At 44.6% G+C, this 24,492-nt stretch overlaps 1 protein-coding gene across 2 annotated transcripts in view; it reads left to right on the top strand.

The window, feature by feature from the left end:
* Nucleotides 1-24,492, top strand: part of LOC138683479 (secretory carrier-associated membrane protein 1-like) — an 86,968-nt gene that overhangs the window by 46,272 nt on the left and 16,204 nt on the right. For both annotated transcript variants that reach the window (XM_069775349.1, XM_069775348.1), the window contains one exon: nt 3,707-3,835. In XM_069775349.1, the coding sequence (XP_069631450.1) occupies nt 3,707-3,835 (129 nt within the window). The remainder of the gene's footprint in view (nt 1-3,706; nt 3,836-24,492) is intronic.

Raw genomic sequence — 24,492 nt, 5'->3', positions numbered from 1 at the left:
TTCAGTCTGAAGTTAGGGAAAAAAACAAACAAACAAACAAAACCCCCAAAAACCAAAACACTGTATGCAAGGTTGACTTTGTGTGGTTTTTTCACTTGTATCTAGAATTCTGACTGTTGTATTTCCACATGTGCTGGTTTTTTTGCTCCTGTGGAAATTGGAATATACAGCGGTACAATTCCAGATTGCGTGATCGCTTAGTAATTCAAATTCTCAGGGAACTTTATGCCAGTCATATGCTAGGATCTGGGAATGGGGAATTGCTGTTCTTCTTCTAAGGAAAAGAATCATGGTGATATTGTCCCTACATTAAACCATTTTTATTTTCTCAGTATTTATTCTTTTCGATCTCTTTATTGAATCTCTGTATTTCTTCTCCCAGATAATGATTTTTTGGGTTGTTTTTTTCATTTCCTTCTCCAGATATTGCTCTTCATTTAATTTCACTAATTTATATTGATGGTCTGGATTGATTACTTGTTTCTTCCAGGCTTCAGGGACAGTTTTGTTCATCTATATTGTAGGGAACATAACTCTGATACCCCATGCGTGGTTCAGGATATTTCTAAAATGGGTATTTACTGTGTTATTAGGTTGCAGTTGTTCACATCAAAATGCTTGAAGAGTCCATGAAGAATCTAAAGGATTCTTTAGGAAGGCTGAATAGAGAAGAGAGAGCTCTTAAAGCTTTAAAGAGAATATTGGGGTTTTGCTAAATGACTGTGTAAAAGATGCTGCAAATCAGAAATTGTATGTTGTGACTGAGGAGAACAATATTCTTTTCTTTCTGATTTTTTTTCTTTTGCACACTCATTTGAACTCCTTTGGAAACACTGTAGAGATGTTTTTATTGGAGGGCAAGGTCTTCTGCAACAGTACTCTAGCTATTTGCATTCAATTTAAGATGCTGGCTGCACATCTAGGACACTGTCGTCATATGCAATTGACTACAATGCAAAGATCTTCAAGCTGGTAGATCTGCTCAGCTTGATGCCTTCGGTCTTCTCTGCTCAGGTCCTGTGCAGCATTGCACTTGATCTTATTTAAGTGTGCTGCTTCCTGTTTCAGCTAGTTCATTTGGGCATGCCTGAAAATCCCTTTCTGGGCTTGCACAAAGCTAGTTTGGGGGTGTCTGCATTCATAGTGTAGGCATGCTGTTGAAGGTATGTTAATAGGCCTTGAGATGGTAACTTGTGTTGAATAAAATAATTCTGAGCTAGCTCTTTGCTTATCAAGACACAATCTAGGAATATGAGTATCCAAAGCGTATTTAGAAAAAGGCCACTTGTTTTTTGATCTCAAACCATCTCACCAAGCTGTCTTTCAATCTCAGTTATGTTATGGGTTTATGTGGTGGGGTTTTTTGGTAGCGGGGGAGGGGCTGCAGGGGTGGCTCCTGTGAGAAGCTGCTAGAAGCTCCCCCGGCTCCAAGTTGGATCCACCTCTGGCCCAGGCCGACCCAATCGGTGACGGTGGTAGCACCTCTGGGATAACAGATTTAAGAAGGGGAATCTGCAGTGAGTAGTGGGATTGGAATTTGAGAGGAACACCTATGCAGATACCGAGGTCAGTGAAGAAGGAGCGGGAGGAGGGGCGCCTGAGGAGGTGATGCCCCTGCAGCCAGTGGTGAGACAGCAGGCTGTCCCCCTGCAGCCCATGGAGGTGAATGGTGGAGCAGATGCCCACTTGAAGCCCATGGAGGAGCCCACGCCGGAGCAGGTGGATGTCCCCGAAGATGGCCGTGACTCCATGGGAAAGCCCATGCTGGAGCAGTCTGTGACTGAAGATTGGCCTGTGGAAAGGACCCATGCCAGGGAAGTTTGTGAAGGACTGCAGCCCGCGGAAAGGACTCATGTTGGAGAAATTCATGAAGGACTGTCTCCCGTGGGAGGGACCCCACGGTGGAGCAGGGGATGAGTGAGGAGTCCTCCCCCTGGGGAGGAAGGAGCAGCAGAGACAATGTGTGGCAAGCTGACCCCAACCCCCATTCCCCATCCCCCTGCACCACCAGGGGGAGGAGGTAGAGAAAACTGGGAGTGGAGTTGAGCCAGGAAGGAGGGAGGGGTGGGGGGAAGGTGTTCTAAGGTTTGGTTTTACTTCTCATTATCCTTGTTTTGATTTGATTGGGTAGTAAATTAAATTGATCTTGTTTCTTCCCCAAGTTGAGCCTGTCTTTTGCCCGTGACCATAAGTGGTGAGTGATCCCTCCCTGTCCTTATTTTGACCCACAAGCCTGCCTTTATATTTTCTCCTCATCCCACCGTGGCCGGGGGGGAGAGGGAGGGAGGGAGGGGGAGGAGTGAGCGAGCAGCTTTGTGGTGCTTTATTACCGGCTGGGTTTAAACCATGACAGTTGAAAATTTTGTAACCTGTGCCACAGGGATGGGAAAGCACATCAAATAAAATTCTTAAATAAGAACTTGAACTATTATAAGATATCTGATTTTTTTTTCTGTGACTCTGTCTTGAAACTATTGGTCCTGAAAGAAATAACCATATACTGTAGAATGAAGATCTGAATTATTATCAGATATTTTTCATATAAGAAATCCCAAAGAAGTTTTTAATATGGATGGGAATATTACTTGATTACCTTCTCTGTGCTCCCTCTCTAAATCCCCTGCTGTGAAAGGCTTGATAAAAAATGTTCAGTGGAAGAGGCAGAAAATTTAACACATAATAGTGCCTCGGACCTGTTTGGACAGAACTGTAGGCTTCATCTTGTCTGAGTGGGGAAAGAAATAAGAAATAATGCAAGTGTGTAAGCTTTGCAAGTTTTCTGTTCTTACCAGATGAACTGCTAGTAAAGATATGGTTGAAGATAGAAATTGCAAGCAAACCTTGTCAGAATTTCAAATAAAGCTGCCTTTAGGTTAGTCTCTAGTTCAGCTCCACTTTTGGAATATGGTGATTAATGTATCTCTTGCATCCCGAATTTGAAATGCGATGGTAAAGGTTTATTGTAGTTATCTCAATTGAATCTCTGAGTGTTTGGCAGAATGTATACTCTAGTCTGTGAGCAGATCAGCATACGGGAAATTCAAGTGTCTGATACTGTGTTGTCCTTTGTGGTGTCCTCACTCTGTCACACTACTGTATCAAAATATATTGATGCTGTAGGGCATCTTCTTGTAACAAAAAAGTAGTTTAGACCATTTAAATAGCTGCCTTTATTCAGGCTTATAGGCTTTTAGGTAAAGCTTTGACTTTAAACTGTATTTGGAACTAGTTCAAAGTGTTACAAATATCAGGATTCTGAGAATGAAGAATGCTTTTCAGTCCCCAGTCTTTGTGTTCCACAAAGTATGAGAGTATGGTGGGTCTTAGGGAAATGTGCGTTTAAAAGTCAAGGAACTCTGAGAAATTGTTCTGTGAAGGATTGTCTTTTCTCATTACTTTATAGGAACTGTCAGATGCCTGCTTAGTCTTTTACATAGATAAAATATTGTACTTTCCTTGATCTGTCTGTACTTGTATTTTATTTCTGAAGTTTATTTTCAGTATTGTGTGAAGATTGCTAATAAAACTCTTGGGTTTTGGTAGCCCAAGTTATCCGTACACTTGTGAAACTTGTGCATAAAACAATTTGAACAAGTCCAAATGCATATCTCTTTCTAGTATACAGAGATTAAAACTGTATTATAAAGCACTTTTTGTTTGTTTCTTTTTTTTTTTTCTCTTTTTTTTTTCTTCTTCTGATTTGCAGGTAGAAAAAATAACTGGCCACCTCTTCCTGAGAATTTTCCAGTGGGTCCATGTTTCTACCAGGACTTTTCTGTAGACATTCCTGTAGAATTCCAGAAGACAGTAAAGATTATGTACTATTTGTGGATGTGTAAGTATTTTTTTGTTGGGTTTTTTTTTAATTAAAAATAAAGTGCCTATTCGAACTTGATGATACATCCCTGCTACTTTGGCTTTTGCAACATCTGTAATGAGAAATTGTTTTAAATCCAGAAGTCAAATGTTGAAGTGAAATCTTTTTGTTAGCTTCAATTTTAAAAGTATTGGATTATTTCATAGAAACTTCTGTAGAAAAAAAGGGGGAGTATTACCCTAAGGCAGTTTGGTTATAGTATATTGCAGTTTTCTGTTTTAAATATCCCTGTTGTTGTAAAATGAGCTTTGACCATTTATTACCTTAGAAAGAATGTTACTTTTTTTAAAATCAGCTTATATATTAAGAAATATAATTCACAATTAGTGTTAATAGATTTGTGAGTTTAAGTGCAATATCCATTTGCTTTATAATAGACATAGTTTTATATAGTTTAACATAGTTTTAGTCTATAGTGGAGACTTAATATCATTTTAGTCTATTTTAAAAAAATAGTGTAAAGTAAATTAGCTGAAGAATCAGTCCATGTTACAACTATCCTTTGTACACCAAGAATGTTCTACAGTCTTTGTGGGGTTAATTTTGCCCTCATTCAGGTGCTATGTTTTGACTGGAGAAATGCTGGATGAACCAAATGTACAAATGCCATGACATTTGTTTCTTCTGCCTTGTCCAGTGTGATGAGAGCCTAATAAATACTCTAAGACTGATGAAATTCCAAAGATTTAGGTGTTTTGATGTCCTTAATATATTTTTAGCATACTAAGGGGATGTGAATTTCAGAACTTCTGTATTCTTTTCAAGGCTCCAGATCTAGTTAGCAAATCTGCATAATTTTACCTGTTAATCTGGTAATCTTATTACTGTGATTGAACCATGTAATTGGAAAACATAAAATGAGCAGTCAACATTGAATCAAGTGAATTCCACTTCATCATAATCCACAGCTTTCTATGTTCATTGTTGGGTCATTAATCCTTAAATAAGCAACTAAATCCACTGTCGAAGGTGGGACTAGTCACTCTCATAAATCTGACAGATATTTAAGTTTTATATGAAATCTAAGATCAAGTACTCCAAAATTTTAGGATAGTTACTAATTCTGGCCATTTGCAGGACTGAGTTCTAAAAGTGCTGTATGTTTCAAACACAAGGTGAAGTTGGGCAGTGAGAATTGGAATATTAATACTATTTTTCTTTTTCCTTCTTATGGCAGTAAATAAAGGAAGCAGCAACATTATAGTATTTCAAAATATATACAAGTTGTGCTCTTACACTAACGTGACAGTTTTTTCTAGGTAGACTGAGATTTTAACTGAGTCCTCTTGCTCTTGTCCTTCTTTAGCTCTCGTACTCTCTGACTTAGGGATTACTCAGGAAGGAAGGAAAAGGGCATAATAAAGGAACAGAAAGACAAAATCTATTTCAGGCTAAAAAAAAAAAAAAAAAAAAAAAGATTGAGTACAGAACTTTGTGCCTTAGGGCTGGCTATTGAATCAATCCTTGTGACTCTTCTTTCCCAGGAACCTATCTGTGTGGTTTGGCTCATACTTCATTAGAGTGGCTTTGCTTCCTCAGTGGAGGCACTCATTACCATAGCAAACCAACCTGCTTCTCCTTGCTGCTTGTGGTGGGTTGACCCTGGCTGGGCACCAGGTGCCCACCAAAGCCACTCTATCACTCCCCCTCCTCCCCCCTGTCCACCTGAGAAAATATAACAAAAGGCTCATGGGTCAAGATAAGGACAGTTTAATAAAGTGAAAGCAAAGAAAACCAAATTATATTATTCTCTACTTCCCATCAGCAGGCGATGTCTGGCCACTTCCTGGGAAGCAGGGCTTCAGTATGCATAGTGGTTGCTCTGGAAGACAAAAATGCCCCCCTTCCGTCTCCCTTTACTTAGCTTTTATATCTGAGCTGATGTCATACGGTATGGAATATCTGTTTGGTTAGTTCAGGTCAGCTGTCCTGGTTATGTCCCCTCCCAAGATCTTGCCCTGCCCCAGTCTGCCGTTGAGGGGCAGCAAAAATGTTGGAGAGACAGCCCTGATGCTGTGCCAGCACTGCTCAGCAGTAGCCAAAACACTGGTGTGTTATCAACACCTTTCTAGCTACTGATGCAGAGCACAGCGCTATGAGGACTGCTATGGGGAGAATTAACTCCATCTCAGGCAGACCCAATACACTGCTCTACCCTATATTTTATTTCCTCTTCCAGAACTTCCTAGGTCTTGAAGGCCTAGGGGTCTGTGAACATAATCATGTTTGGATAAATCTAGTACTGCCTGCTCAGCACTTTGTAAAGTAGGTTGGTTTTCTTCTTCCTTTTTAGCAGCCCTAAGAACACACCTTTGTATTTCATTTTTCTGGGTGTTGCTTTGGTTGGTAGCAGTTTTTATATCTTTATTCATGGTCTTTATGTATTTGAGGAAACTTTTTTACCTACTTCAGATCTATATGCTTTTTATCTCTGCTTGTATCCCTATTCTGTGAATTCATCCATCTTTTCTCTATTTGTATCTGAAGTCAGTTTTCGGATTCCTTGATGTGGTTTTCTCTTTGCACACATTTCCCCTTGACGTGCGGAAAACAGACTCCACAATCAGTGAGATTGTAAAGTAGGTATGTTCATTCAGCGCTGGGCGGCATGGGGGGTAGTCCCACCAAAGTCGTGCGCGCCCGACTCGGCAGTTCGCCTCAAGTTTATACAGTCAGGTATTACATATTCACAATACGCCTATACATAGGCATGACCTATCCCCGCTTCATATTAAAATTTGCTCCGAGAGGTCATTTCCATAGTCCCCTCCCAACTGCGCCTGCGCAGGGCCTCTTTATGGTGGTCATCTGGTGGTCACAGAGATGAAGATAGATGACTCCGTCACCGCTAGTAACCTTTTTCCTTGCGCAGGCTCAGTGATTTCTTGGTATTCACCCAAGCCGCAACACCAGTCTTAGCTGGCTCTTGGGGCCTGCTCCTGCTTCTTATCAAGGACTGTCTTTACCTCATTGGCTGGTTCTTGGGACCAGCTCTTCTTATCAAGGACTGTCTCTACCTCAGCTAATTTCAACAATGTAAGCATTAAACATCATCTTTCACCCCCCTTTATTATGTCTACTGAGATTCTTTTGACTCCCCTTGTCTCAGTCCCCCCTTTTCTAGAAAATAGTAAATTCTTTTACTATATTTAATCCTAGTACTTCTAATACATTGTTTCCCTATCTAGCATCCTCTCAAAGTATTTGTTGGTCTCCAGTTTTCGTCGTAACTGATTCTTTTTCCATTCACTGTAAGAGTCTCCTGTACTCTTACAGCACAAAAGGCCACATCGAACCACTATGCAAAGGACCACAGACAAGAGAATGATGATTATTATAGTGACAAAACAAATGCTTTAACCATATTAAATTTGGCAACCAGGAGGTTAGTTTTTCTAATATGCCTGTCAAGCCCCAAGAAGTGTCATCTTGGGAAACTTCATGTAGTATTTTAGTCTTTTCCCATATCTCCTCAAGATCTGTTTCAATTCGTTGATTTTGATTGATATAGGTACAGCAAGTTTGGTTTATAACTACACATAAGCCCCCTTCTTTCCTGGCCCCCCCTTTGGTTTCCGGATATAATAGAAACTGATACTTAAGTTTAGTCCAAGGCGTTCTAATTTTCCTTTATCAAAAGTTCCCAGATTTTCCGCAAGGCTACAATTATCCATGTCTCCCCAAATATTATCAGTAATATTTAAGCAACGGCCAGTAATTAAGATCTCTTTAGGGTTGGGCACCTCCAGATCAAAGTTGGGTCCCTGCTGGGTATTTCCCTTTCCATGAGGGCATGATCCATTCCTGTCTGGCCCATCTTCAATAAGAGATGTCCAATTTGTGGTTGGGATTCCTAAAAAGGGGAGCTCCATGTTCCCCTGAGGAAGGGGATTACATACCCAACAATCTGATAAATTTAGTACTTTCGAGATACTCTCTGTCATATTTAAATAAGTATTTCGATCCCAAGCCTGCCCCTTGGACAAGGTCCAACTCAGAAACATAACAATCAATGTCTCACAAATTTGAGCTTCAAAGGTCCTTTTTCCTGTGAAGTCCATTGTCCTTTGGGTGCCTTCTTCACCCTAGTGTGATGGATCCAGGCGTTCTGTTCCTTGATCTTAATCGCGGTGAAGGAGGTAAGTAGTACTTGAAAGGGTCCTTCCCACTGCGGCTCCAGAGTTTTTTCTGTAAGAGACTTTATATACACATAATCCCCTGGTTGTATATTATGCACAGGCCCATCCAAACCTCTCCCTCGAGTCCCTACCACATGCTTCCTGATTTTATTAAGTTGCTTACCTAATGCCACCATGTAAGAAGTCATAATTTCATCCCCCGCTTGTACAGACATCCCTCTCTGTATCCCATAGGGTTGTCCATACAGAATTTCAAAGGGGCTCAGTCCTTCTTTCGCCCTTGGTCTTGTTCATATACGCAGAAGGGCTAAAGGGAGAGACTGAGGCCATGTCAGATTTGCTTCTTGTCCTAATTTCACAATTTGCTGTTTGATTAAGTGGTTCATTTTTTCCACTTGACCACTCGACTGGGGGTGATATGGAGTATGAAGCTGCCAATCTATACCCAAGTGGCGGCTAATTTGTTGTACTATTTTTGAGACAAAATGTGGTCCTCTGTCAGAGGATATGGTTGCTGGAACCCCAAAACGTGGTATTATCTCTTGTACCAGTATTTTAGTTACCTCCCGAGCTTTAGCCGTTCTTGTTGGGAATGCTTCTGGCCAACCTGAAAAGGTATCAGTTAAAACTAGTAAATATCGATACCCCCCTTTTCTTGGAAGTTCTGTAAAATCAATTTGCCATTGTTGTCCAGGCCCATTGCCTTTTCCAATCTGGCCCATTTCCAGCTTGGGGGTATTCTTAGGATTAGTCTGGAGGCAAAGATCACACTGTTGTGTCACCTGTCTCACCGTGGTGTATAAATTTCTAGCCACAATTTCTCTTATCAAATGATTATACAGAGCTTCTGTTCCCCAATGTCTTTTCCTATGTTCCTCCCGTATCAAATGCAAGAGGGAACGATTAGCTTTCCCTGTGGGGTATGAGCCCACCCCTCTTCATTATATGACCCTTCTAAATCTGTAATGAGCTTTTGGTCTTCCTTAGTGTATTCTGGCTTACCTTCTAGGGAAATCTGTCTATCAGGAATTAAGGCCCCTTCTGTTTTTACCTTTGTTCTGGCCACTTGTTTTGCCTCTCTGTCCGCCAGCTCATTCCCTTTTTCCAAATTTGAGCTCACTTTCTGGTGTGCCTTAATATGCATAATCGCTACTTTCTTAGGGAGCTGGACAGCTTCCAGTAACTTCAGAATTTCTTCTGCGTGTTTGATGTTTTTCCCTTGAGAACTCAATAGTCCTCTCTCCTTCCAAATTGCTCCATGTGCGTGTACAACTCCAAAGGCATATTTTGAGTCTGTATAAATGTTCACAACTTTGTCCTGGGCCAATTCCAGGGTGCGGGTTAGAGCAATTATTTCTGCCTTCTGTGCAGAGGTGTTCATGGGCAAAGCCCCTGATTCTATTACCTCTTGGCTGGTGGCGTCAGCGTATCCCGCATGTCGATTACCATTTAGGACGTAACTGCTTCCGTCTGTGAACCAGGTTTCTCCGTTTTCCATGGGGCTGTCTTTCAGGTCTGGGCGACTGGCATATGTTGCTTCGATGGTTTCCAAACAGTCATGATGTACCGGTTCTCCTGTGTTCCCGCTGAGAAAAGAAGCTGGGTTGACAATGTTAGTGACTATAATCTCCACGTCATCCTGCTCTACCAATACAGCTTGATATCTCAGGAATCTTTGTGGAGAGAGCCAGTGTCCACCTTTTGCTTCCAGTACTGCTGATACTGTGTGAGACACCAGAACAGTCATTTTCTGGCCCAGAGTAAACTTTCGGGCTTCCTGTATATTCAGTATCACGGCCGCAACCGCCCGCAGGCATCCAGGCCAACCTTTTGCAGTCGTGTCTAACTGCTTAGAGAGGTAGGCAACTGCCCGTCGATATGGGCCCAGGTTTTGTGCTAATATTCCCAGAGCAATGCCCTGCTTCTCGTGGGAGTAAAGAAGAAACGGCTTACTCACATCTGGGAGTCCTAAGGCCGGGGCCGACATCAAAGCCTTTTTCAGTAGCTCAAAGGCTCGTTCGGTCTCCTTATTCCACTCAAGGTGTTTCTGCTCAGTGGCTGTCAATGCATACAGTGGTTTAACAAGCAATCCATAATTATAGATCCACAATCGGCACCACCCTGTCATTCCCAGAAAAGTTCGTAACTCTTTTACTGTCTGAGGTCTACGAGTTTGACATATTGCCTCTTTACGGGCCTGTCCCAAAGTTCTTTGTCCCGCACTAATTTCATAGCCCAAATAATTCACTTTGCGTTGCATTACCTGTGCCTTTTTCTTGGATACCCGGTACCCCTGGAGTCCCAGGAAATTCAACAGACTCACCGTCCATGTCATACAATCTTTCTCTGTTTTAGTGGCGATCAGGATATCATCCACATACTGCAACAGCTTCCCCTCCTCAGACGGGGCTTCCCAGGATTCTAAGTCTTTCGCAAGCTGATTGCCAAAAATGGTAGGACTATTCTTAAATCCTTGTGGCAACACCGTCCAAGTGAGCTGGGTCTTTCGACCACTCTTGGGGTTTTCCCATTCAAATGCAAATAATTTTTGGCTGGCTTCATGGAGAGGGAGGCAAAAGAAAGCATCCTTCAAATCTAAAACAGTAAACCAAGTCAATTCAGGTGTTAATACGGTCAACAGGGTATATGGGTTCGCCACTACCGGGTAAAGATCTTCAGTTATCTTATTCACCGCCCGTAAGTCTTGGACCACCCGATATGACCCATCGGGCTTCTGAACAGGTAATATAGGGGTATTGAATTCAGACTCACACTCTTTTAGTAATCCCAACTGCAAAAATTTTTCTATCACCGGCCGGATTCCTTCTCTATCTTCCTTCTTTAGGGGATATTGTTTAATTCTTACCGGCTTTTGGCCTTCCTTGATCCTAACTTCAACAGGGGGGGCACTTTTCGCTCTTCCAGGTGCATCGGTAGCCCATACCCCCGGGTACACTTGGTTTAAGATGTCCTCGTTAATATTTCCTTCTAAGGGGAGACTGGTTAAAGTTAGGCTCAATATTTGAATATATTGCTGATCTTTTACCTCCAGAGTAATTTCTCCCTTTTTGAATACAATTTTTGCTCCCAATTGTTCCAACAAGTCCCTTCCCAAAAGTGCCTTTGGGGAGTTGGGCATATATAAAAATTTATGAATGCCCCACTGTTTTCCTAATTTATATTCTAAAGGTTTACAAAAATATGCCTTTTCACTTTGGCCAGTTGCTCCTTTCACCATGACATAATCATTTCCCAGGGGCATCAAAGCCTGATTCAAAACCGAGTATGTTGCTCCTGTATCTACCAAAAATTCTACCTCTTGTTGTGTTTTCCCTAGCTTAATTATAACCAGTGGATCTGCTAGGGTAGATTCCCCAGGTTCCCGTCAGTCTCCCTTCACAGGGGCTACCGTTCTTCCTGTTTGAGCCCTCTCATCCTCCTTGTTCCTTGGGCATTCCCTTTTCCAATGACCAAATTTCTTACACAAAGCACATTGATCCTTGCCCAGTCGGGACAAGTCTCGTCTAGGCCCTCTTCCTCTTTCTTCCTGAATAACAGCCATTAATTTCCTTTGCCCTTGCCTATATCCTTCTTCTCTGTTACTAAATACCCTCCATGCTTCGTCCAATAATATTTCTAAATTCCTACTTTCTGTAGGGCGTAATTTCTGAAGTTTGCGCCTTATATCCCCTGTAGACTGACCCAAAAACAGGGAGACTAATTGTTGTATTCCTACCTCTGACCCAGGATCCAGCGGTGTGTTGCGGCGCATTACATCCCTCAGTCGATCCAGGAATTCGGATGGAGACTCGGAAGGACTCTGTTTAACTGCATATAAAGCTGACCAATTTATAGTTTTGGGGATCGCTCTCTCCATTCCTTTTATAATCCACTCCTGATACCCCTGCAATCTTTCCATATGTGCAGATCTATTAGCATCCCACTTTGGGTCTTGGAGAGGGAAATATTCTTTAATGTCCCCTCCTGTAATCTTATAATGATCTTCAGCTAGGTTTCCTGCTGTTTTTAAAATCAGCTGTTTCTCTGTCTCAGTCATATATTCCAATAATAACTGTATATCCTTCCAATCAGGGTTATGCTGTTTCACAATAAATTGGAAATGCTTAGCTACAGTTATCGGATCTCTCCTATAATCTTTAGCAACCTTTTTCCATTCCCCTAGGTCAGCAGTAGAAAAGGGTACTTTGATTAGCATCATCCCACCCTCTGGCCCCACCGCCTCTCGGAGAGGTACTTGTAAAGCTGTTGAGGCAATTTTCTTCCTAGTACGGGAGGATACAGGACTGCTCGGGGGGGCCGGAGTTCTATCCGAGTCTGCATCCTGTTCCTGTGGTCGAGGGGGAGGCTTAAACAAATCAGTTAGATCTTGTTCTGGTACCTGATGAATTTTATTTGTCTTTGTACATCTTTGTCCAATACTACATGCCGAACAACACCGCCTCAGTTTACCTCTAAGCTCCTTGTTGTTCTCTCACTCAAGTGCAAGCACCATGGGGTCCTGTGGGGGTACTATTCCACAGTCCCTTTGCCACTCCGGATGATTTCGGAGGGTGAAAAACATGTCTGCATACGAAACCTCATCCCATTTTCCTTCTCTCCTTAAAAACAGCATTAGTTGTAATAGAGTATTATAATCTAGTGACCCATTAAGTGGCCACTTAGCATCACTTTCTAACTTATACAACGGCCACCATTGATTGCAGTATTTAATAAGGTTCTTTTTACTTTCCGTACCTCCGGTCCCAACAATATCTTTCCAGTGTGCAATTACACAACCCAGAGGACTTTTCCTCAATATTCCTCCTTGATTGTTTCCCATTTTATAACTCCTCCTAATGATTCTTAAGTTTGATCTTAGCTTCTCCTTTTAATAAGCTTCCATGCAAATTGTTTCTTACACTTCTTTTACAGTCTTTCCCAGTTTTCCTCCCACACATCCCAAATTTCTGGAATTAAATTTTCCTTTACACACCAATCTCAGTATTTTGGATTCTTAGTGACCTCTTTCCCAATCATAAAGGTGTGGAATTTGGAGAAAACACTCAAGGCAGTCTGGTTTCTGTCTGCTAGATGTACAGTACCAGCTTTCTCCCACAAGATTTACACTTCAACAAAACCCAAGCCGGACGCTAATTATTATATAGTCCAGTTGTAAGCCCACATACAAAGCAAGAAATCACCCCTATTAATACGTAAAGACATTCACACATTAACAAACATACATACACCTATAAATTTCAACATATCATTTCCACACACCCACACAAAATCTTTAACATAAATTTCCAAACATTCACATCATACAAGCATCGCTCCAGTTGACAACCTTCAGCAGCTGCAAAAAATAAACCAAGCGCAATTGCGAGGGGGTGCGCTTACCCTTCTCCTGCCTCTTATATACCAGTCATCGACAGGTCCGTCCTGGCTCCCAATACTGGGATGCAGCAGTCACCCCGGATTTGCTCGATCTACCCCCAAGATCGCTAGCGGCCGCTCTATCGGTCAGCAAATCCCCCCATACAGGGTACCCTCCTCCCTTACAGGGACTATGCTGCACGCCAGACGTCTCTGTGCGATTTACCAGCTGCCCCGGCCCGTACTTTTACAGGCTCCCCTTGTAAAACATACCGTTTGGTCCGCGGCTTCAGGAGGTTGTTGTCTGCTCCCGCGGTGAGCAGCTGGCAGCGGAGGCTCCTCCGAGGAATGTGCTCGGGGCTAAACTAGGAGAAGGCTTTCTTAGATCACTTCACGCTGAGCGCTGTATTGGTATAGCTGTGAAGTTATTGTCATATAGACGTTGCATGATGCAGACTTCTGCCAAAGCCTTACGTCATTTCAGCTCTCATGTGGTCGTTATCTTCTAATAACTTGTATCATGGTTGAATTTCAAGAGGCAAGTAGGTGGAAGGTACTTAAAACCATTACCCTGAACATGAAAACACCTGTGTATTCATACAACAGCAAAGCTTATCTAGGTCACTTAGTGAAGGCATTGGCTCAAAGAACAAATAGCTCTCTGTAGTTTGTAGGAGGCAGAGAGAAGGGTGAGTGGAGCAAAGGGAGGATTTTCAGCGAAGTCCCATGTCTTCCTCTGTAGCTTGCTGATACTCAGTTTTTATGCCTGAGATTCTTTGTGACAGTAGTGAAGTAGATCCCTATGTTGCCAGTTTTATTGTGCTAGTAAGTATGAGGCATACACATACAAATTCTGAAAAGTGTTGCTTTGCTAATCTCTTGGAACAGTGGTAAGATAGGTATATGCATTAAATGCTCTTCACTTAAAAGTACGAAGTTTTCTGTTTCTGGTGACTCTTGGAGGAAAATATGATTTGTCTGAGGGAAACTCATTTTGAGTTCCTTCAGCCCTTTATGGATTGACATGGGCGTTTTGCTTTAAGATTTTTTTCCACTAAGTTGATTTAGGGCTTATTTAAGTACTAGTTAAGGGGGAAGCAAAGATCTTTGAAGAGTCTTTTTTCAGAATCTTTATTATCTTGCCAGTTCTTTACAGTCAAAGCTGAGGCGAGCTGCTCCAGAGCTGAGGCAGATCTTGGTGTACAGGGGGGTTTCCTGAGGCAGGGAAATGCCAGGGCAGCAGAGAGACCCACCAGGAGCCTGCAGCTCTCCTGAGAGATGCTGAGGAGGCCTGGGCATTGCCAGAGCAACCATGGCCACCCCCACACCTATAAAAAGCAGTCTAGGGAGCACTAGCGACCAGGGCGTGGCACAGCAGTTTGTGTGGCATTTTGCGTGGAAAAGCATGCAGGAAGGGCATCATCACCCTGCCAGCTCAAAAGGTCAGTTCAGTCAGTGGTCATCACCCTCTCAGAAGGAGCTTAGCTATGGTACCCACCTGGCAGAAAGCTATGTCCTCTGCACTCACCAGAACTGATGTGGCAACCCAGACAGCTCCCACAAAATCGTGCAGCCACCCAGATCTGATGCTGCAGGGAGTGCCAGAGCCTTTTGCTAGTACCTGATGGCAGTAGTGAGAACACCTGTGTGAGGTGTGACCAAGTGGATGATCTGCTCAGCCTGGTGGCAGAGCTATGAGAGGAAGTAGAAAGGTTAAGGAGCATCAGGGGGTCTGAGAAAGAGATAGACCGGTGGAACCATGCTCTGCCCTCCCCGAGACAGAAACAGGAACAGCCACCAGAAAAAAAACAAGATCAAGGGGATCCTGTATCCTCCCCCTGCCAGGCTGAAGGCAGTAACTTAAAGGAAAGGAGTGAATGGAAGCAAGTCTATGCTCAGGGCAGCAGGCAAACCACCTCCCTGCCTACCTCGCCTTCCCAGGTGCCTCTGTATCACAGGTGTGAGGCTCTGGATGTGGAAGGTCAGTCAATGGATGATGTAGATGATGGTCCATCTACACCAGAGGTGGTGTCAAGGTTAGAAAGGCCTACCCCCTGTATCACAACCGCCTCCATGAGGAAGAAAAGACAGGTTATAGTTGTAGGTGACTCCCTTCTGAATGGAACAGAGGGTCCAATATGCCGGACAGACCCTCCTCTTAAGGAAGCCTGCTGCCTCCCTGAGGCCCGGGTTAAGGACATCACTAGGAAACTTCCTAGCCTGGTACAGCCCTCAGACTATTACCAGTTATTGCTCTTCCATGTGGGTGGCGATGAAGTTGCAAGACATAGTCCAAGGGCAATCAAAAGAGACTTCAGGGCCTTGGGATGGTTGGTAAGGGAATCCGGAGCACAGGTTATTTTTTCCTCTCTCCTTGTGTTTGTGGGCCGCGACACTGGAAGAAACAGATGGACCCAGTCTGTTGATACATGGCTCTGTGGCTGATGTCACCACCAGAATTTTAGGTTTTTCGATAACTGGATGGTCTACACAGCACCAGGCCTGCTGGTGTCAGATGGGATTCACCTTTCTCAAAGGGGGAAGAGGATCTTTGCTCATGAGCTAGCGGGGCTGATTGACAGAGATTTAAACTAGACTTGAAGGGGGAGGGGGATAATATCAGGCTTGCCCGTGACAAGCCATGGGATGACACGCCAAGGTTAGAGGGATGGGGTGCTAGCAAGGAACCTCAGCCTGTTGTTCCAAGAAGTACACTGGAGCACGCTTGAAGTCTTACGGAGATGAGCCAGGGGCTCCTGAGGTAATGGGAGCCAACAGGGAAACACCAGTGAAATACCTCAAAGGAATTAAGGTGTGTTCTTCTAAAAAGGTGACATGGCTGACAGCCAGGCTGAAGTGCCTCTACAGCAATGCACGCAGCATGGGCAACAAACAGGAGGAGTTGGAAACCACCGTGCTGCTAGAAAACTGCAACCTAGTTGCCATTACTGAAAGTTGGTGGGATGAATCTCATGACTGGAGTGCAGCTATCGATGGCTACAGGCAGTTCAGAAGGGACAGGCAAGGAAGGAGGAGTGGAGGGGTTGCCCTCTGTGTCAAGAAACAGGTAGATTGTGAAGAGCTGTCTCTGAAGAATAGCCACAAGCAGATTGAAAGCTTGTGGGTAAGAATTAGAGACCGAGGCAACAGAGGGAACCTTGTGGTCGGTGACTACTACAGGCCGCCCAATCAAGGGGAGCCTATTGACAAAGCCTTCTTACTCCAGTTACAGGAGGCATCATCCTTGCAGGCTCTCATCCTGCTGGGGGACTTCAACCACCCTGACATCTGGTAGAAAAGTAGCACAGTGAGTTGCAGGCAATCCAGGAGACTCCTGGAGTGCATTGACGATAACTTCTTAGGCCAGGTAATAGACAGCCCTACCAGAGGGAATGCATTACTGGACCTGTTGGTCACCAACACAAGTGAGCCAATCAGAGACGTCAGGATTGGAGGCAGCCTGGGCTGCAGTGATCATGCACTGGTGGAGTTTGCAGTCCTGAGGAATATGGGACAGGTGAAGAGTAAAGTCAGGAACCTGAATTTTAGGAAAGCAAACTTCCAGCTGTTCAAGGAGTTAGTCAATGGGACCCCCTGGGAAACTGCCCTCAGGGACAAGGAAGCAGAACAGAGCTGGCAGATCTTTATGGATGCTTTCCATAGAGTGCAAGAGCTCTCGATCCCCAGGTGTAAGAAATCAGGAAAGGAAGGCAAGAGACTGGCATGGCTGACTCAAGACCTGCTGGTCAAACTAAAGGGCAAGCAGGAAATGCACAGGCAGTGGAAGCAAGGACAGGTATCCTGGGAAGAATACTCCCAAGTTGTGTAGGGATGGGGTCAGGAAGGCCAAGGCGTGGCTGGAGCTGAACTTAGCAGGGGATGTGTTTTAGGGTGGTTTCGAGGATTCCCGAGAAGGCAAACACACACACACACACTGAGCAAGCATTTATTAACTACAGTCGTGCATTATGCTAAGGGTATCTTGTAAAGCAAGTTAACATACCGACCCGAGGACCGTGAGGAAGATGGACCATCCGTACATTCTTGTGCCATCTTTTACCACGAGCTCAGTCCAGCAATCAGTAGGTGCCAGCTTTCCGTGGGCGTCCCCATGGAGGCAACGGTGGCCTTGCCGTACACCAGCCCGATGCTCTTTGGAAAATCCCGGTATTTATACATTTGCGGAGGAACGGGTTTCGGCACACGTGGCCAGCGGGTGCCAAAACACACCTTGGTTGCAACATAGGGAGCCTATGATGCATGCGCTCGCTGGCCAGGCGCACTGCACGAGCCATAGGCATCCTGTCTATTGATTCATGGGCTTTGTACATGCGGCATATTGTCATAATCCAGCAGTCACACGCCGACCATGCTCACAGCTGTGCTGTGCAACAGCCTGCTGCCCGTCCTCCCTCAGTATTGCTCAGCTCTCTTATCTCCGTGGTCAGCATTCCAAGCAATGGGCAACAAACCATCCGTTTTCTGTGCTGACTGCGTTTTTCTTGGCTATCTACTTCTCCCCTAGTGTTCATCCACGGACCAAAATCCCATCTTTTAACCCCTCTGTACACATGCCACCGCATGGTCCGTGGATGGAACATGACGACATTCTACCATTCATACGATATGTTGTTGCAGCAGAGTATCCATCATTTGTCATATTAGTTGAATAATACAGGGGACAAAACACATTACATAAAAACACAAGACATACAAGAGCAAAACCTAAGATGGGTTGTCGTAGCCACGGCCACCCCCACGGCCACCCTGCAAAGGGGTTCCAACCTGTTTGCACAACAAGTTGGTGACTTAGCCTTTGTAGCTCCTGTATTTGTGCATGAACAGATGTGGTGTGGTCGCTCAAGTTCATGCAACAGAGTCCATCAAAGTCTTGGCAGCCATGTCCATGAGCAAGTAATAGAAAGTCAATTGCAGCTCTATTTTGTAAGGTTGCATGTCTAATACTATCTACATCTAACAGTAAATAAGATAATTCTACACCAGTCTGTATTCAGGGGCCCCAGAATTTGTGATTCCTGGAGTGGCAATGAGGGTGAATGCCCAATCCATGGAAACAAGGCATTCCAATCCGTCAAGTCTATGGCCTGCTGCACAGGGGTCTCCATCAATAGGTTCTTAAACTTCGTTGATGCCAGCGGAACCCCTATTAGACATGTGGAAAAGGGATTGTTCAGTGTTGCTGTACTGAGGCATAAGGAATCTTGTCCGGTTACGTTAGCCAGGGTCATCTAGATGTTTTCTTTGGGTTGCAGCAGTATCCATGACTATGTCCATCTGTGAACGTAAGAGGGGAGGGGAAACATAGCCTATACCCTACTCCCGTCGTGTTAAGTGCTGTGCTGGCACGCACCGCCATGCAGATTCTCCTTGCACCATGATGGTTATAGCTTGTGAGTCATCAGTGGCTATAACTTTGGCTGCAACCGGTTGTCCTAATGGGGGCTGATACCGTATCTGCACCCCAGTGAACCACTGTGTGGTCTCTGTAGTTGGTGGTGCATTCAGGACATGATATACCAAAACCCATGGGGCAGCAGGTAGGATCACAGCCCGCGAGGAGGTGTTTTTAATTCCAAGTATGAGTGGTCATTTACCAGATTCCTGAGTTGGGTTCAATAACACAAGGCCCCAGGCCAAGAGCCCTGGGGTCAAACACAATAAACATAGACAGTTACCAGAGGCTGGATACAGCATGACATCGGTGTGGAACCACCGCGTCTCTTGGCTAGCCATGGTTATATCTGTAGTACTTTGTACAGCGTATCCGCCGCCTTGGGGTGTAGCCGTGAAGGCCGTCCCTTGTAGGATGGATATTCCTGGATTTGCAACCTTTGTGGTTCTGATCTGCTCTTGCTTCATGCGTAGGATGGGGGTTGAGCTCTGGCCAATGATACAGTTATTCAAGATGTGTACTGCTTCAGTTAGATGGTCTACCCACCCAGTGAACGTACCATCCCCCAAGCGCTTCAGCTGCTCTTTCAATAATCCATTAGTGTGCTCTACTAATCCCGCCCCCTGGGAGTGGTAAGGAAGATGCCGTGTCCACGTAACTCCTCGGTCACTGGCCCACTGTGCTACTCTGGTGTTTTTGAAATGCGTCCCATTGTCAGATTGGATCTCTACAGGGGTACCATAATAGAGCTCTATCATTTTGGAGCATTTAATTGTGGTATGTGCATTACTATAGAGCAGCTGGGAACTGCTACTACTAGTCCCGAATATGTGTCCACAGCTACGCAGATATAGCGCTGTCGCCTATGTTCCCGCAAAGGTCCAATATAGTCAATCTGCCATACTTCACCCCCAGTTGTGCCCCGCCGTATGTGCCCCACTGGCTGATCTAAATAGGGATGTCTTTTTAGCAGTTGGCAGGTTTCACATTGGGTAATACATGTTTGAACATCTTTTACTGAAAGTTGTATACCCTGGGCCTTGGCCCATGCTATGGTAGCGTCCCTCCCCCCATGGCCGGCCTTCTTGTGGGCCCACCATGCTAATGCGGCGTTACTCTGTTCCTCTAGTTTTACTGACTGGACCCTTGTGAGAGCATCAGATTGTGCATTCCCAAATGTGTCTCAGATTGTTCTTTCGTGTGTGCGTCCACATGAAATACACGGACATCCCTGTCCTGGAGGAGAGCCCAAATACGCTCCCAGCAACTTTTTTTTCCTTCTTAAATGTGTTATCACAGAGGTGCTACCACTATCGCTGATTGGCTTGGCCTTGGCTGGCGGCGGGTCTGTCTTAGAGCTGGCTGGTATTGGCTCTGTCGGACATAGGGGAAGCTTCCAGCAGCTTCTCACAGAAGCTCCCCTGTAATCCCCCGCCACTACCAAAACCTTGCCACACAAAGCCAATACGTTCCACCCCTCGCCTCTGTGCATCACATATTTAAGAATTATCATTAAAATCTACATTCATCACACAAAATCATCATAGTTTTCACAAACTTCACTCACATCAACAAAAAAGAATTCTCCACATCATAATCAAAATAATATCATCACCACACCGACAAAAAGTGGACAATTTACACACAATCCACCCCTCATCCCTTCACCACAATTACAACAACAAACATTCCCTACTTGTCATGCAGCTCTTCACTCTCTAGCTGCGTTCAGTCCATGTTTTGCCCGTTACCTCTCTCAGTTACTATCCTTATCTCGAATTCCTCATATTCCCAGGCTTCAGCAATAAAAAAGACTGTGGAGGGTTGACCCTGGCTGAATGCCAGGTGTCCACCAAACCCGTTCTCTCACTCCCCCTCCTCAGCTGGACAGGGGAGAGAAAATATAACAAAGGGCTTGTGGGTCGAGATAAGGACAGGAGAGATCACTCACCAATTACTGTCATGGGCAAAACAGACTCAACTTGGGGAAAATTAACTCAATTTATTACCAATCAACCGGAGTAGGGTAATGAGAAATAAAACCAAATCTCAGAACACCTTTCCTCCACCCCTCCCTTCTTCCCAGGCACAACTCCACTCCCGGATTCTCTACCTACCCCCTGCCAGTGGCACAGGGGGATGGGGAATGGGGGTTACGGTTAGTTCATTGTTGTACGACTGTAGTCGCTTTAAGCTCCCGCAACTGATTTCTCCAGCTGCTCAACTTTTGCTTCCAGTTTCAAGCAACAAGGACTCCGTCCCACGGTAGACCTTGTTATCGGATTTCTCTTTAATCCTTCATGCGGAGAGCCTCCCATTCACTCCCTCTGCAACCGAGTGGCGCAACCGACAGATAGCTACCAGCTCCACTCTCTACGTCCCACCCACTTGTGTCTGTGTGCTTCCTTCTTTACGGGAATCCCATCCTTGTCACCAATTATGTTTTAGGGTGGTTTCAAGGATTCCCGAGAAGGTGAACACACACACACTGACTATAAGGGAAAAAGCAAGCATTTATTAAATACAGACATGCGTTATGCTAAGAGTATCTTGTAAAAGAGATTAACATACCGACCCGAGGACCGTGAGGAAGATGGACTGTCCATACATTCTTGTGCCATCTTGTGCCGCGAGCTCAGCCCAGCAATCGGTAGATGCCAGCTTTCCGTGGGCGTCCCCACAGAGGCAACGATGGCCTTACAGTACACCAGCCCGATGCTCTTTGGAAAATCCCGGTATTTATACATTTGCAGAGGAACGGGTTTCAGCACACGTGGCCAGCGGGTGCCAAAATCTGCCTCAGTTGCAACCTACGACGCATGCGCTCGCTGGCCAGGCGCACTGCACGAGCCATAGGCATCCTGTCTATTTGTTCATGGGCTTTGTACACGTGGCATATTGTCATAATCCAGCAGTCACGCGCCGACCATGTTCACAGCTGTACCATGCAACAGCCCGCTGCACATCCTCCCCCAGTATTGCTCAGCTCTCTTATCTCCGTGGTCAGCATTCCAAGCAATGGGCAACAAACCATCCGTTTTCTGTGCTGACTGCGTTTTCCTCGCCTACTTCTCCCCCAGCGTTCATCCACAGACCAAAAATTCCATCTTTTAACCCCTCCATATACAGGATGCAAAGAATAATATGAAGGGCTTCTATAGGTATGTCAGCCAGAAAAGGAAGGTGAAAGAAAATGTACCCCCACCGATGAACAAGACTGGCAAACTGGTTAACAACAGACAAGGAGAAGGCTGAGGTACTCAACAACTTTTTTTCCTCAGTTTTCACTGGCAATCTCTCTTCCCACACCTCTCGAGTGGATGGACCTCAAAGCAGAGACTGGGGGAGCAAAGTCTCTCCCACCGTAAGAGAAGACTGGATTCGTGACCACCTGAGGAACCTAAACATACATAAGTTTATGGGACCCAATGAGATGCATCCCAGAGTCCTGAGGGAAATGGCTGATGTAGTTGCCAAGCCACTCCTCATGATATTTGAAAAGTCATGGCAGTCAGATGAAGTCCCTGGCAACTGGAAAAAGGGAAACATTGCAGCCATTTTTCAAAAGGGTAGAAAGGAGGACCCTGGGAACTACCGATCTGTCAGCCTCACTTCTGTGCCTGGGAAGATCATGGAACAGATCCTCCTAGAAGCTATGTTAAGGCACATGGAGGACAGGGAAGTGATTCAAGGCAGCCAGCATGGCTTCACCAAGGGCACATCTTGCCTGACCTAGTGGCCTTCTATGATGGAGTGACTAGATCAGTGGACAAGGGAAGAGCTATGGATGTCATCTATCTGGACTTCTGTAAGGCCTTTGACATGGTTCCCCACAACATCCTTCTCTCTAAATTGGAGAGATATGGATTTGATGGGTGGACTGTTCGGTGGATGAGGAATTGGTTGCATGGTTGCATCCAGAGAGTAGTGGTCAATGGCTCAATGTCCGGATGGAAATCAGTGGTGTCCCTCGGGGGGTCCGTATTGGGACCAGTACTGTTTAATATCTTCATCGATGACATAGTGGGATTGAGTGCACCCTCAGCAAATTTGCAGATGACACCAAGCTGAGTGGCACGGTTGACATGCCTGAGGGACCAAATGCCATCCAGAGGGACCTGGACAAGCTTGAGAAATGGGCCCATGTGAACCTCATGAGGTTCAACAAGGCCAAGTGCAAGGTCCTGCACCTGGGTCAGGGCATCCCCTGGTATCAACACAGGCTGGGGGATGAAGGGATTGAGAGCAGCCCTGCAGAGAAGGACTTGGGGGTACTGGTGGATGAAAAGCTGGACATGAGCCGGCAACATGTGCTCACAGCCCAAAAAGCCAACCGTATCCTGGGCTGCATCAAAAGAAGTGTGGCCAGCAGGTCGAGGGAGGTGATTCTGCCCCTCTACTCTGCTCTGGTGAGACCCCACCTGGAGTGCTGAGTCCATCTCTGGAGTCCTCAGTACAAGAAAGACATGGACCTGTTGGAGCAGGTCCAGAGGAGGGCCACAAAAACAATCAGAGGGATGGAACAACTCTCCTATGAGGAAAGGCTGAGAGAGATGGGGTGGTTCAGCCTGGGGAAGAGAAGGCTACGGGGAGACTTTATTGCAGCCTTTCAATACTTAAAGGGGGCTTATAAGAAAGATGGGGACAGACTTTTTAATAGGGCCTGTAGCGATAGGACAAGGGGTAATGGTTTTAAACTAAAAGAGGGTAGATTCAGACTAGATATAAGGAAGAAATTTTTTACTGTGAGGGTGGTGAAACACTGGAAGAGGTTGCCCAGAGAGGCTGTAGATGCCCCATCCCTGGAAACATTCAAGGTCAGGTTGGACAGGGCTCTGAGCAACCTGATGTAGTTGAAGATGTCCCTGCTCATTGCAGGGGGCTTGGACTAGATGACCTCTAAAGGTCCCTTCCAACCCAAACCATTCTATGATTCTTCTGTTAATCTTACCTTCCAGTAGAATGAGTAGAATGTTTCTCTGGACTTAAATAAAAAAATCATTGCTGTAAGGAGCTGCTTGTGCACTCTCAATTATAAATATTCTACTTTATCCTGGTCACAAGGATCTCTGTCCTCTGAGATATCAAAATCACTCCTGAATCACTGGTTATTGCTGAACAAAGAGAGAAATTCATGTTCATCTTTTAAATTTGGCAGAACTAACTTCTGTGCCAGATAGCATGAAAATAGTAGTTGTAATGTTTCTTACTACTGCTGTATCTTTTTCTATTTCAAGAACTAAATATATTTGAAATAAACTATGATGTTGTAATGCCAATGCATTTTCTTTAGTAGAAAATCAGTAGTTAACCTGTAACAAGGTCTCCCAATGAGAAAATGTTGGTATTAAGAACTGAGAACCAAAAAGGCAGATTTTTAAGACCAATGTTTTAAGAAATATTTGAATATGCAATATGTATTAAAGGATCTAGAACAGCTCCTTGCAGATCTTGTTTTATTGAGAAACAATTGTACTATGTAGGGTTTTTTGCTTTATTACATGTAAGACAAAGAGCTCTTCATTAAAAGATTTTTTTTTTTTTTAATTTTCCTTTCAAACTTTAGAATTTGTGCAGTGCTACATTTATGATGTATTTTATATAGTTTATAAGCTTTTCTCTAAAAAAAAAAAATCCACTAGTTTTGTATTATAATATTAAGGCTGACAGTCCTGCACTCATTTACT

Source organism: Haliaeetus albicilla, chromosome W (assembly GCF_947461875.1).
Source record: "Haliaeetus albicilla chromosome W, bHalAlb1.1, whole genome shotgun sequence".
Taxonomy (NCBI): Eukaryota; Metazoa; Chordata; class Aves; order Accipitriformes; family Accipitridae; genus Haliaeetus; species Haliaeetus albicilla.
This window is presented reverse-complemented; position numbering and strand designations above follow the sequence as displayed.